Source organism: Tupaia chinensis, unplaced genomic scaffold, assembly GCF_000334495.1.
Source record: "Tupaia chinensis unplaced genomic scaffold, TupChi_1.0 Scaffold000117_2, whole genome shotgun sequence".
Classification (NCBI taxonomy): domain Eukaryota; kingdom Metazoa; phylum Chordata; class Mammalia; order Scandentia; family Tupaiidae; genus Tupaia; species Tupaia belangeri.
In genome coordinates, this window is record NW_006159583.1 from 8,154,917 (window position 1) to 8,169,750 (window position 14,834).

The window sequence follows — 14,834 nt, forward strand, 5'->3', positions numbered from 1 at the left end:
AAGTGAGTAGCCCCAGAGAAAACAGATACAGAGAGGTCAGAGAAATAGGCTGGCAGGAGAAAGGGGGTCACAGAAATTAATGGAGAAAAGTTTTAAGGTAGATGTGTCTACCAGCATTAGAAGTTAATACCAAATTCAAACAAGTCAAAAATAAGATAGAACTGAAAGTATGTATTAGTGACTCTAGCAACCAAGAGGTCACCAAAATAAGAACACACTGAGGGGATTAGGCAGAAACCAGGAAATGGCCTAAACAGAGAACAAGAGATGAGAGAGTAATAAGCAAACATTGTTAATTAAAGAAAATAACTGCCTCATTACGTATGATGTTTTTAATACACATCTTGGAAACCATGACCATCTTCCTTCTACTACTAGAATAATGGAAGCAAATGATGATAATGATAAATTTCATGTCCACTAGATGGCTTTTCTCAAGTACCTTCATTCATTCATCTAATATTCATTTATTAACACATATTTGGTGCAGGCACTGGGCTAGGCCCTACAGAAACAGATACAGAAGAGACAACACTAGTCTTCAAGGAATTCATAATCTAAGTAAAATGAACAGTTCAGAAACAATGGTAACAAAGCATGAAAAACGCAATGAAAGAGAATATAGAGGGTATGTGCGTTGGTAACCATGCCAGTTACCAACTTACTGTTACTCAGTCCTAAATCTACTTACTCTTCATTGGCTACTCTATGATAATAGTGATTTGGGGGGATCAACAGACATATTTACAGTGTATTTATATATAAATGATATGTCCTTTTGTTTATCTAGATATTTATTCAATTTCCATTTATAACTTTTTATAAAGGGCCTTATAATATGTATTAAGTTGGATCTATTCTTAGGTATTTAATTCTATCCCGTCTTCAAGGAGGTCTGAACCTCTTCTATGTTTGGCCTCCTTCAGCCTTATGGTACTACATAGTTTCCTTATTTCTTAGTTACTCTTTATCACAGTTAATACTTCTTCATATTAAATTCCTAATTTACTAGTGTGTCATATCTATCTATTAACTGAATCCACTACACATAGATAGGAATGGGAAAGTAAAGAAAAAGAAGACGAGACCAGCAGATGGCATAATGGTTACGTCACTGGATTCCTTTGTAGACAATCGTGGTTCAAGTCCCAGAATAGGTGGCTTAAACTCAGGCTGGGCACATATGTTTGTATGCCCACAATCCCAAGGGGAGAACAGAGAAGGGATTGCAGTGTGGCCAGCCACCCCCAGGGGAGTGATTTCTTGCTTTCTGTCTCTCTAGCGAGTACAAGTGTCCTACAACAAAAATCTCTCTCAAAAAACAAAAAACAAAAATGAACAAACAAACAAAATAAATAAACAGGCAAAGAAAGGGTAGTCATAGTGGCAATTATGACCTATATGGTTAAAAAACAGTATGTGGGATGGTTAAGTACCAGCAGGTGGCATGTTGGTTAAGACATTGGACTCCCACATGGCCGACTACAGTTTGTGTCCCCGACCTGGTGGCTTGAAAATCATGCCAGGCACACATGTGTACATGCCCAGAATTCCAGGAGGAGAATGAAGCAGAAGGAAGTGCAGTGTGGTCATCTCTGCTGGAGGGTGATTTCTCAACTTCCATCTCTCTGTTTCTTTCTGACAAGCACATGTGCCGTATGGCAAAAACCTTATAAAAAAATTTAAAAAGAACAGTAAGTGATCCAGTTTAGTAGGGGGATATGAAACTAAAGAGATCTAAAAGAAGAGAAAAATACGAGGTTAGAAAGAAAAAGAATGGGGCCAGCAGGTGGTATAGTGGTTAAGGTGCTGGATTCCCACATAGGTGACTGTGGTCAGAGTCCAAAAACTGGCAGTGTGTTTTCTCATTTCTGTGTGTGTGTGTGTGTGTACATGTGTGTCTATCTGGTGAGTACACTTGCCCTAGAGCAAATTAAAAAAAAAAAAGTAATAATGATAACTAAAATAAATAGGTTTTTTTTGAGAGAGACAGATTTTTCTACAGGGCACATGTGCTCACCAGAGAGACAGAGAGAAGAGAGACAGAAAACAAGAAATTTCCCCCAGGGGGTTGGCCACACCTCAATCCCTTCTCCATTCTCCTCGAAGGATCCTGAGCATGCACGTACACACACGCAATGTGAGGTTTAAGTTGCTCCCTCCGGGACTTGAACTGTGGTCGACTATATGGGAGTCCAGGAACATAACCATTATGCCATCTATTAGTCCCTAAAATAAATAATTCTTTAAAAAAAAACAAAAAAAGAAAGAAAGAAAAAGGATAAGGTTCTCTTATGCCTGAAAGATGAGAATGAAATGAAGAATGGTGAGTAAACTAAAAGTTTCTCTGGACAGAGGAACAATGACTAGAATTGTGCTTTTTACAATGAATTTGACAGTGATCCATACATTGGTACAGAGAACGGAAAGCCTAAACAATAATTTAGTTCAGTTAATGAGGCCAGGAGAGAGTGGAAAGGAAGGGGCTGTACCGAAAAAGCACTGTAAAGGTAGCATTACCTTTGAAAACATCAGACACGCATAATCTAAACGGCTTATCAATAGATCGTTGGGGTGGCTTGAAAGAGTCTGGAAAAAAGGCCGAAAGTAGAGTTTAATTTAAAATGTAATTTTTGAACCACTCCAATGAATTCATTATAGTTCCTCTTCTCCTAGAAAATAGTTATCCTGTATACTAATAGGAAATTGGCTATCACTCACACAATACTTTGAAGTTCCTAAGTTATATTCACATATGTATCTCATTTAATTTCTACAATAGTCAATGAGAAAGGTCAGGTAACCTCAATAATTAAATGAGAAAAAAGAAGTATTAGACACTTTAAATATCACATATGATTTCAAATCTGGTGACCCAGCTCTTCTTACTACAAATCCTATGTTTTTGGGGTTTTTTTTTTCATATACATTACTATATCCCTTTTAGTAGAGGGTATAATAATAAACAATAATTAGCATAATAATTAGTATCAAATTTATAATGCATTAAAGCTAAATGGCAGAATACTTACCAATTTGTTCTAATAAACATAGCCCTTTATACCATTTGGTGAGTTCGCTTGACTGAGATCTTGTGATTAGATTTTCACCACTGAGACCACTTGTAGGGATAAAAGCTACGTCACTCTCCTATTAAAAACATTGAATAAATAAAATTTGATACAACACTGCTTTAAAAAAAGTTAAAGGTTCACCATTAATTAACTGTTCTAAGTCTGCATCAACAATATGTACTTTTTGCAAAGTAATAGAAATCATAGAACTATATCCCTGAAGTTATCTGACTGAACAGCTTCAAACTTTTTTGACTTTGTGGGAAATCTACAAATTTATTCCAAAACACTCAATCATTTTTACTAGGTGACACAAGCATATTATAAATTTTTGCTGAAGAAGTTATTCTGTACTAGTTTCTACATTTCTCTGTGAACCCCCCTCAACCTGTTATCATCTAATTTAATAGGTAAGAATAAAATCTTTTACTTAAATAAAATCAAGGTCAAATATTAAATAATTCTCTAAGATGAGGTAAACTAAAGGATATATTATATAATGATACCAGGAAGAAAGCAAAGCAAAACAAACTAAATATATTTAATAAGACAAGAATATCAGAGTTAAGTTTTTCCTATCAGTATAATGACTTAATAAAAGTAATAACCAAATAAATTTAAAATTATCTTACCTTAAAACCTGCTTGCTTAAGAAAGTGTCCAAGTTTTCCAGTAATCTCTTGAAACCTTTCTTGTTGCCAATTAACCTAATAAAGATCCAATTTATTTTTAAAACAACACTTCAGAACATAATATATAAAATTTAAATTTCTGCAATAAAATGTAAATAATCAAGTCCATATAAAATATAAAATCTACAAATTATGAAATTACTTAATAAAAATTAAAATTCTGAATATAAGACCTTGGGAACAGCAGATGGTGTAATAGTTACATCACTGGACTCCTATGTATTCGACTGTGGTTCTAGATCCGGACCTGGGGGCATGAAACTCACCCTGAGTGCATGTGTGTGTGTGCGTGCATGCCCAAGATCCAGGAGAAGATTAGAGGAGAAGGAATTGCAGCATGACTATCCCCTCGGGGACGGGAGGTGATTTCTCACTTTCTGTCTCTCTGAAGAGTGCACACGCCCTATAGCAAAAGTAATTTTTTCTGAAACAAAAAGTCTAGAAATAGTCACCAATAAATTTAGAATTTTTGTATAAATGCTAATAGTGATTTCAAATGTGGGGAGAAAAAGTGAGTATTTTATTAATTAAATTTTGCTTGAACCTACTATTAGAATAAGGTCAAGTTATTGACACCCAAGGATAAAAAATAATAATAATTAACAAAGTATACTCAATATAAGCCCTAGATAACGTGTATAGTGCAGTATTTAGAAGTAAATGTACTAATGCCTGCAACTTATGTGGAAATGCATGTAACTAAGATGGATTAATTGATGGGTAAAGAAACAGACAGATAAAAATGCAACTGAGGCCCAGCTGCAGTGGCATGTGCTAGTAAGATGCTATGCTCTGAAGGCTGGGACAATATGGAAGCCTCAATGTGATTCTTGTTCTAACCCAAAAGGACAGGAACAGCAGCATGCAACTTGGGGGCTGAGGAAGGAGGATCATAAGCTCAACGCTGGCCTGGGCAACACAGTGAGACCCAGACAAAAAAAAAAGGAACTGGGAATAGTGGCACCTCTACTTGCACCTGAAGGTTAGGACAAGAGGATCTTGACATGGTGAGAGACCCTGTCTAAAAATCCCAAAACAGAGACCAGCAGATGGCATAATGGTTACATTGCTGGACTCCCATGTAGTCGACCACAGTTCAAATCCTGGACCCAGCAGCTTAAAACTCACTCCAGGTGCATGTGCATGCTTGTCCCAAATCCCGAGAGGAGAACGAAGGAGAAGGGATTGCAGTGTGGCTATCACCCATTCCCCCAGGAGGTGATTTCCACTTTTTGTCTATGTTTCTCTCTGTCTTTCCAATGAGTGCACATACCCTATAGCAAAAACCTCTCTCTAAAAAAAACAAAATCAACATGATCAGCCAAGTAGTAGACTCTAAAGCAGTGGACATAAGATGGACATTAACTCTTTTTTTAGGACGTTAATTCTTTATAATTTTCTTTACATTGAAGACTTTAATACTAAAATGCTGGGAAAAAAATAAAAAGTATAGGCAATGATAAGACCAAAAAAGAGAACTAATGGAAAATATAGGTGAATATTTATTTGACCCGAGGGCAAGAAAATATCTAAGTATAAAGAAAATATTTAAAAATGTGCATGTATATCCAAAATACACCATAAACAAAATTAAAATAACAAATCAGGAAAAACATCCAAAGAAGAGGATAAAGAAATAATGTCATTAATAATTAAAGCATGCTTATATATTGATAAATAGAAAAATACAGTTCTAGGGCCAGTAGGTGGTTTTGTGGTTAATTCACTTGACTTCCACATGACCAACCACAATTCAAGTCCCAGACCTTGTAGCTTAAAAATCACTCTATGAGTGTGTGCATGAGTGCCCTAAACCCCAAGAGGAGAACAGAAAGGAGGGACTGCAGTGTGACCACCTCCCCTGGGGGGTGAGTTCTCACTTTCCCTCTCTCTCTATCTGTCTCTCTCTCTCCAGCAACCACATATGCCCTATGACAAAAAAGAAAGGAAAATGCAGTTCCAAAAATAATAAAATTATATTAAATTTTCCCAAAACAAGTAAGCAAGTAGCTGATATATAAAATATGTTCAAATATTATTAACATTCACCAAAGAATGAAATTTAAAAAAAGAAACTATTCAGTGGACCAGGCAGTGGTGCAGTAGTAAAACATGTTACTCTGCAAGGGTAACCCACATGGGAAGGCTCTGGGTTCATATTCAGAGACCTCTCTGAACACAACAGGTGTGTGTGTGCCCATGATTCAAAATTAATGGGCTGGAGGTGAACTGTGGCATCAGAACCCTGTGGGGGTGTGCACTCTCACTCACTCTCTCTCTTGCTCCTGGAGAAAAATAAAATAAATAAACTTTTTAAAAAATCATATTTTGTATACTAAACCAAATAGCAACAGTGCTGATGAGAGTTTGGGAAGTGAATATGCCATTATGTGCCAATAACTAGAGTAAACTAATTAGAATAAATAATTAGATGAGAGTAAATAATGAGAACTTTCTCAAAGTCATTTTCATCATGTTCAGCAAATCTTAAAATGTATATACCCTTAGGCTAAGACATTTCCACAAAACAAATCATTTCTGAATATACACACACACATACACAGGCACAAACATACAAATGGAAATGTTCAAAAACAGACTGATTGAAAACATTATATATTTAAAATTGACTAGAATAAGAGACCAGCAGGTGGTGCACTGGATCCCACATGGGCAAGACTGTTGTTTGAGTCCTGGCCCTGGTGGCTTGAAAACCACAGAGTGCATGTACATGTATGCCTAAAATCACAAGAGGAGGAGGGAATGTGGCATGGCCATCCCTCCCAGGGGGGTGGGGGGTATTAGAGGAGAGGGGAGGGTGATTTCTCACTTTTCCCTCTCTCTGGCAAGCACATGCACGCTATAACAGAAATCTTAAAAAAAAAAAAAAAAAAAAAGGAAAGAAAAGTGATTAGAGTAAACCCATAAAAACACCTCTTTCTCCAAGAATTATTAATTACTTGACATATGCACAAGGACAGGATATTATCATTTTTTTCAAAAAGCATATCATTATTTTTTTCAAAAAGCAGATTATAAACACTATAAGCCACTGTTATAAAGAAAAAGGTCCTCATTTACAAAAGTAAATAGGGTAGAGATGTATAAAGTAAAGTGTAAGTTTTTTTGGGGGGAAAATAAATAGGAAATACAGGTTATTCCTACTTTTTATACCTTCATTCTACAATAAGTGTGTATCTTATAATTAAAAACCATTTTTGTTTTAAAAATTTATTTTGAAAATAGGAAGACATTTTGCTTAAAATTGCCCGTATCTCACTTACTAAAATAAACATCAGATAGTATATTTATTTTTTAAAATACAGCACCTTGAATAATAAAATGAACACTAGTCACCACTAGTCACATCTGATGTCATCTATAAACAGGATATCTTAATTAGCATCTAAAATTAGTTCTCACAAAACCCTTAAATACCTGATCCATTTTGTTGACTGCAACTGCAAGCTGTGTCACTCCAAGAGAACGGACCAGGAGGCCATGTTCTCGTGTCTGTCCCCCGGTCTCAAATCCAGCTTCAAACTCTCCCCTGCTGGCATCTACAACTAAAACAGCTACATCTGCCTAAGGAAGAAAAAAATAATCAAAACTGAAATGTCAGAGCATTTTAATACAAAGGATAAATTATTCAATTAATTGTGTTGGTCAGATTTTAATGCAGACCCCAACCTGATCCCAACCTTACACCAAACAACAAAGTATTTAATAAATCAAACAAAAGAATTCCACAGATGGATTAATTTTTTTTTAATTAAATATATGGGCCTGGTTGGTAGCATAGCAGTAACATAACTGGACCTACATGGGAAAAGTCCTAGATTTGCATCCGGGGAATTCCCTGAGTATGCCTGTGGTCTGACCCAGCTAAGACTTGGGATAGGAAGTGGGTTGCAGCACCTGCTGTAAGAGATGGCTCTCTCTCTCTCTCTCTCTCTCTTACTCTTTGAAACTTTAAAATAGTCATAAAATAAAAAGTAAAAGACACATAATAGCATGGACTAGCATGATACCAAAAATACCAAAAATGACATAAAAGATTTTTAAAAAGTTCATATTTGATTATATAACAACAAAAATACCTAAGCAAAGAGGGAAAAAAACAAACAAAATTAAAACACAAGTAAACAGAGACAAGCATTTACAACATGTAAGGTAAAGTTATAATTTTAATATAGTCATTATAAACAACAACAACCAAAAAAAGACATTGCTCCCTAGAAAACTAGTTAAGGATATAATCAAGCAATTTGCTGAGGAAATATAAATGGCCAATAAATATGAAAAAATTCAAACAGTAGAAACCAAAAGGAAAGTAAAACTGTATCAACTCCGCCCCTACTTTCACAAATAACCTGGTTAAAGATTTAAATGACATAATTATTACAGTAGGCAAGGATGTAGTGAGGTGGGCATTCTCACACACTGCTGATGGGACTTGAGGGCATTTTCACAACAGGTAAAGACTCTGAGGCTTATCTATATTTTACTTTCCATCAGGTCCACCTCTAGGAATTTATACTAAAGAAACAATTATAGATCTACAAAGATACTCATCAGAGTATTGTTTATAATGATGAAAACATGGCAGATTTGTCCTCCTACAGCTATTGAAAAACAACCTTGTACAGCAAAGTTTTCTAACGTCTGTGGACCATTTTGTCAACTGGATTCAGAGACATTTCTCCTTGTATAATCAAATCACATACAAAAGAACAAAGAAAAGGCCAACCTCAGCTTAGCTCATTTTTCATGTTAGCCTATTGAAACTAGCTTTATAGGTTCCCACTAGTCTTCTGTTGATGTGTCTTTAGGTGATTCTATTTTCATCTGGTAAATTCAGCCTTTAAAAATTCACAATAAACAGTTGGTGCAGCCATAAATGTTCCTCTATTTTTACTCTTTTCAATTATTTCACGCATTGTCAGGATAATCTTTAAAGAACACTTTCATTTTTTCTTTAACAGTTTTGTCTTATATGCATAGCTGCAAACAAGAAATGTATCACACAATTCAAGCAGGTACCTGCTTTCCTGTAATCCAGGACACAATGATTAAATGACATTCCTCTTTAAAGACTGTCTCAGATTATTACATGACCACAGCTTTCTCACAAGGTGCTTTTTATAGTCCATCTACATCTTTAAGTTCTCTGGCCTTTTTCAGAACAGAGTCCACATGTATCTTTTGCCTTGTTGCTTCCATAATGACACATTATGTTCGTGCTGCTCAGCTTTTAAAGAATTTCACATACATGATCTCTTGGCAAATGAGAAATTAAATTATAAAAGAAGTCAAGAATCTATCAGATTCTTTGCTCTTATTTTTTTTTCAAGAAATTTTTGCTACAGGGCACGTGTACTCCCCAGTGAGACAGAAACTGAGAGAAAAAGAGCGAGAAATCCCCCCCACCCCGGGGGGATGGCCACGCTGCAATCCCGTCTTCTCTCGGATTTTGGCCAGGCACACACATATGCCCAGCATGAGTTTCAAGCTGCCAGGTTTGGGACTTGAACAACGGTTGGCCACATGGGAGTCCAGCAATGTTACCATTCCACCATCTGCTGGTCCCAAGATATTTTGATCTTAAAAGAACTTTATAATTTTAATTGGAAGTAGTAGCATCTATATGCTTTGTCTGCTAGGGACATTTACACTATTGGGTTTTTTTTACTTTTAATCTTACCCAAATACTCCTTTCACTCTACTTCTACTATTCAATGCACTATTCAGTTCTAATCCTCCACGATTTATAACACTGAAAACTAATTTTTTCAATAAGATCCAGTTCTTTCAATCAACCACTGTTCATTAAAGAGTACAACCTGGAGCAATCAATTTGAAAAATGGCTCTTTCACTTATACTTGTAGTAACTAACAAGCCTCACACCTCAGGCAAGTGGTCTAATCTCTCTGGGTTATCAATTTACTTCAGAGCAACACTGTGGGGTAAATATAAAGCACTCAGCCCTGAGTTTGCAAATCCTAGACTGAATAAATGCAAATCTCTTCTGACCAGGTTTTGCTAATAACAATAAAATTGTATTCACCTTCTTAAGTTAAAAATCTGAAATTCACCTATGGGCCATAAGTATTCAAACTAATCTTTTTCCTACTACCATTTCCAAAAAATTGCTGGGTGATTTTTCTCTATTAATATTCTTTCCACACACTAGCTGTTGCCTTTGGGACCTCAAATTCCTACACATTTTCAAAAAAAACCTTTTATGATCAAGCAGTATATAAAGCAATTTCTCCTCATAATGTGTACTGTGCATTATTCTTCTTACATTAACCTTTACATCTTCACATGTCCTATCTTTCTATCCTGTGATTTCCTTGAGCATGCCCTGTGTGCTTCTTTATGTCCCCCCAAATCTAGCATTTTGCTTACTGGGTAAATTACTTAATATCTTTTACTCTATTTCTTTCTTTCTTATATAACAGAATTCAATTAGATAATCTCTACAATCCTTTCTTATCCCAATTCCATAAGAAGTTTGGACTAAATCATCTGGACTCAAAGGTTCTAGAATTAAAAAGCGTTTCATTGTAAATATGTGTTCTGTTGTTTCTTTCCCATTAAAATATCAAAACATGATTTGTAGTCATATCCCCACACTACACTGCTTGGTACATAACAGGCATTCAGTAAGCAGTCACTGAGTGAAAAAGATAATGGTAAATTGCTTTAACTCACACATTTTACAGGACAGAGCCTAATTTTTACCTTTTCTGGTTGTCCAATACTTACTCATTATGAAAGAAATCAATGGTCTGTATGTGCAGTGTTATTTTCATTGTTTAATTTAAAGCTATATCACTATGGTTTTTTTCAGTATCCTAATTACGAATCATATGTTTACAAATTACAATTATTCTTTAATCCAATAAAGAAAGTAAATAAAACACTAGGGGTAAGACCCCAAACCTCATTAGTTCAGTATAAACTATCGTTAACTCTTTAAAAAGGTATAGGACTTGGGGCCAGCAGGTGGTATGGGGGTTGAGGTGCTGGACTTCCACATGGCCAACTGTGGCTTAAGTCCAGGACCTGGTGGCTTGCTTTCTTACTTTCTCTGTCTGTCTTTGTCTGGTGAACACATGTGCCCTATAGCAAATTAAAAATAAAACTAACAATTTAGACCAGCAGATGGCATAATGGTTACATCACTGGGCTCCCATGTAGTCAACTGTAGTTCAGGTCTCAGACCCAGAGGCTTAAATTCACACCAGGCATGTGTGTGTATGTGCCCAAAATTCTGAGAAGAGAATGGAAGAGAAGAGGATGCAACAGCCTGGCCATCCTCCCTGGGGAGTGATTTTTCGCTTTCTCTCTCTGTCTCTCTGGTAAGCACATGTGCCCTATAGCAAAATTCTCTATACAAAAAAACCCCCAAAAAACTAATAATATTAAATAATTCTTAAAGAGAGAAAAGAACTAAGAAAATCATGCCAGGGGCATGTGTGCGCATGCCAAAAATCCTGAGAGAAGAAGGGAGGCGGAGGGAATGTGGCATGGTCATCCCCCTGGGGGATGATTTCTCATTATTCCTCTCTCTGGATATCTCTGTCTCTCTCCAGTGGGTACAAGTGCCCTGTGGCAAAAACTATTAAAAAAGAAAAAGAAAAAAAAGATTCAGGACTTGAATATAGAGTAATAAGACAGGTCTAAAAGTATTCACTCCAACTTATTAATAAAAGAAATTCTTATAAAGAGATCATGAAAATACAGTATTTCTCTAAATTTTCAATCTTTCTAATAGTTGAAACTCCTAATTTTAAAATATTTTAAAAGCTAAAGGGACCAGCAGATTACATTATGGACTCCCATGTAGGCAATCACAGTTCAAGTCCCGGCCCTGGCAGCTTAAAACTCACGTCGGGCATGTGTACATGCCCAAAGTCCAGAGAGAAAAATGGCGGAGAAGGGACTGCAGCATGGCTATCACTCCGGGGAGTGATTTCTCACTTTCTGTCTCTCTGTCTCTGTCTCTCTGGAGAGCACATGTGTCCTATAGCAAAAATCTCTCTTTAAAAAAAAGCAAAAATCCTAGAATTATAACCTTAGCATCAGGAAATTTTATGTACAATCAGTATAATACAGTTAAGAAAATATCTGGTACCTGGGCTGCCCCTGTAATCATATTTGGAATGAAATCCTTATGGCCTGGAGCATCCATTAATGTAATAATTTTGGTTGTAGTTTCAAACTTTGTCATACCAACATCCATTGTTACTCCCCTTAAACAAAACATAGAAGAGTTAGAATGCACTACACATTTAATCAGAGTTACAGATTAAATTAATAATAAACTAAATGAATATCTAAATTCTTAAATAATAATGGAAATTTTATTATGTTGGCCATTATTTTTGAATAGTAAATCTATAAATTGGAGCTGGGATTTCTGCTGTAATCAAGTTATATCTATATGGCTATACTATTTCTCTATAGTGTTTCACGTTTCATATATTCAATATACAGTACATACTGATTTTTTTTTTTGAGAGAGAGATTTTTGCTATAGGGCACGTGCGCTTGCCAGAAAGATAGAGACAGAGACAGAAAACAAGAAATCACTCTCCGGAGGGGATGGGCACACCATAATCCCTTCTCCTCCATTCTCCTCATGGGATCTTGGGCATGCACACACACGCACCCAGCATGAGTTTAAACCACCAAGCCCGGGACTCGAACCACGGTTGACTACATGGGAGTCCAGCAACATGGTCATAACGCTAACTGCTGGTCCCATAGTATATACTGATTTTTAAAAGACGGTATCATTTCAAACTGAAAATGGTGAAATACAGTACCTTTCCCGTTCTTCCCCTGTCTCATCCAAGACCCATGCATATGCAAATGAAGCTTTGCCAGCTTTTTTAGATTCTTGTTCATACTTATGCATCGTCCTTTTGTTTACATTTCCCAGAAGATAAAGCAAATGGCCCATCAGAGTACTTTTCCCAGCATCAACATGACCTAAGGAAAATGGATTCAGGATTAATACTAGGTACATTTTTCAAATGTTCACAATGAGCCATTGTATGAAAGTGTAATTTAATAGTTCATGTCAGTATTTCAAGTAATAAATATTAATTTTTAACAAGTGACAGTTAAAACATCTAAATGGGAGGGAAGAGCATGTCTCTTTAGGGAGGATAAAAACCTCCTTGATTTTTAGAAATAAGACTGTCAACAAGACATGTCATTTTCAAAATGTTTGCAAAATGAAAGTTCCACAACCATATCTACCAACCTCCTTGGTACCTTGATATTATTTCACTCACAGTGGCTAGAAAGCATTATGATGCAATACCTCCTTGCTTTACACCTACACAGAAACTCAAAGTTTCCACACTGCCCCTAGGAAGTTGTCAGGCTGAAACCGATTTGACAGACAACGCAGAGGAACAAAGGGCATTACCAATGACCACTAAGTTGAGGAGCTGCTTCCCTCCTTGTCGCTTCTCCAGTTCTGCTTTCACATCTATTTGCTGCCTCAGCTTGCCAGACTTTTTCACTGGTGTTAGTGCTGAACTCTGCTCTTCTGGTACTTGAATGGTGTGGGTTGCAAGAGCTGATTTCTCAAGAGCATCAGAAGAACCAACGCTTGTATCTTCACTAGGAGGTCCTTTTTGAGGTGTGTGGAAACTATGACCATTTTCTTCAGCTGTTACTCTACAGAAACCAGATACGGAAAAAAAGTGTTTTAAACCAACTTGACTGAAGTCCTACAATGTCAAAAGGGCAAAGAAGTTATCTGTTCATAATCCTTTACACTCTAAATTAAAATGTCGGCTAAGTGGCTAGAGTCTGCTAAGGTGGAGATGATAAGCAGCTAAAGCCAAACCATGCAAATTCAGACTTGGAAGATTCCAGGAGAAAAACAGTCTACCAAAAATAAAGATGAGAAGAAAATACCCTATACACTAACTGAAATTTAGTCTTCACTCATATTTTAGCCATTTAATCAATCCTACCAGAACAAATGGTATGCATAAAGAATATTTTATAAAAATTATACCAAATGCATTGAAAGATAAATGAGAATTAAAAGAAGTTTTAGTCCTAACTCATCTTTCTGACAGGATAAACTTATGATATTTTTGGCTCAAACTTAAAACCTAAGGGAGAAATAGAGTAATACCATCACAATGGCAATCTCTGAAATGCTACATTTTTTGAATATTTTTGACAAAAGGGCTTTAATTCATTAATTCAACAAACACTTGATTTACTAAAAACTACAACATATACGAGGCACTGATGATGAGAAGAAAAGAGGCTACAGAAATGAAAAAGTTATCTACACTCCCAAAAGCTTATGATCTGAGGGACTCAGGTATATAAAGTAGAAATAAAACCACCTCGCTTTAATTTATCCTTCCCTGGTCATGAGGATGTCCTCAAAAGTAAACACCAGTTTTAGTTCTTCATTAACTCTCTAACTGCTTCCCATAGAAACTGGTAGTAGTGCTATCCCAAGGATGGCTATGAAGAATGTGACCTGATCAGCCAGTCTGCAATACCACCTTTCTTGTAACAACCGTGGATAAACAGAACTAGGACAAAGAGCAGGTTAAATTTCAAGTCAAAAATGAAGTTAATTATATCCAATTCAATATGGAGTTGCAGAGAATAGTTACACACAGAGAATAGTTTATAATAATCATTTATGATTACAGTATAGTGGAAATGTGTAAGAAAAGTAATCTATTTTTTTCCTTCCCATTATAATAATAATAATAAAAACTGACTATGTTTTCCCTCTCAGGGCATTTTTATATGCCTGACATTTAACCTTTTATCATATTCTTCAGGAAGAGTCATATTAGTTAGAATTGCAACATTATTAAAAACCTAATATCCATTCTCATTTTTTTTTCAAATCCCCACGAATTAATTTAGCTGCTCATTTTTTTAGCACTACTTATATATATTAGCTTCATACTGAACTACTAGGGAAGAAAAATACGTGTACAAGAAACGTTCTTGTAATTTTTTTTTTATTCTTTTTTAGGTTTTGGCATAGGGCGTCGTGTG

At 35.9% G+C, this 14,834-nt stretch overlaps 1 protein-coding gene across 2 annotated transcripts in view; it reads right to left on the reverse strand.

Annotated features, from left to right (window-relative positions):
- The window catches only part of HBS1L (HBS1 like translational GTPase), a 96,308-nt gene that overhangs the window by 19,945 nt on the left and 61,529 nt on the right, over positions 1–14,834 (reverse strand). For both annotated transcript variants that reach the window (XM_006144339.3, XM_027770238.1), the window contains 7 exons: positions 13,216–13,469; positions 12,605–12,770; positions 11,911–12,028; positions 7,205–7,351; positions 3,707–3,781; positions 3,033–3,150; positions 2,521–2,589 (listed from right to left, as the gene is read on the reverse strand). In XM_006144339.3, the coding sequence (XP_006144401.1) occupies positions 2,521–2,589; positions 3,033–3,150; positions 3,707–3,781; positions 7,205–7,351; positions 11,911–12,028; positions 12,605–12,770; positions 13,216–13,469 (947 nt within the window). The remainder of the gene's footprint in view (positions 1–2,520; positions 2,590–3,032; positions 3,151–3,706; positions 3,782–7,204; positions 7,352–11,910; positions 12,029–12,604; positions 12,771–13,215; positions 13,470–14,834) is intronic.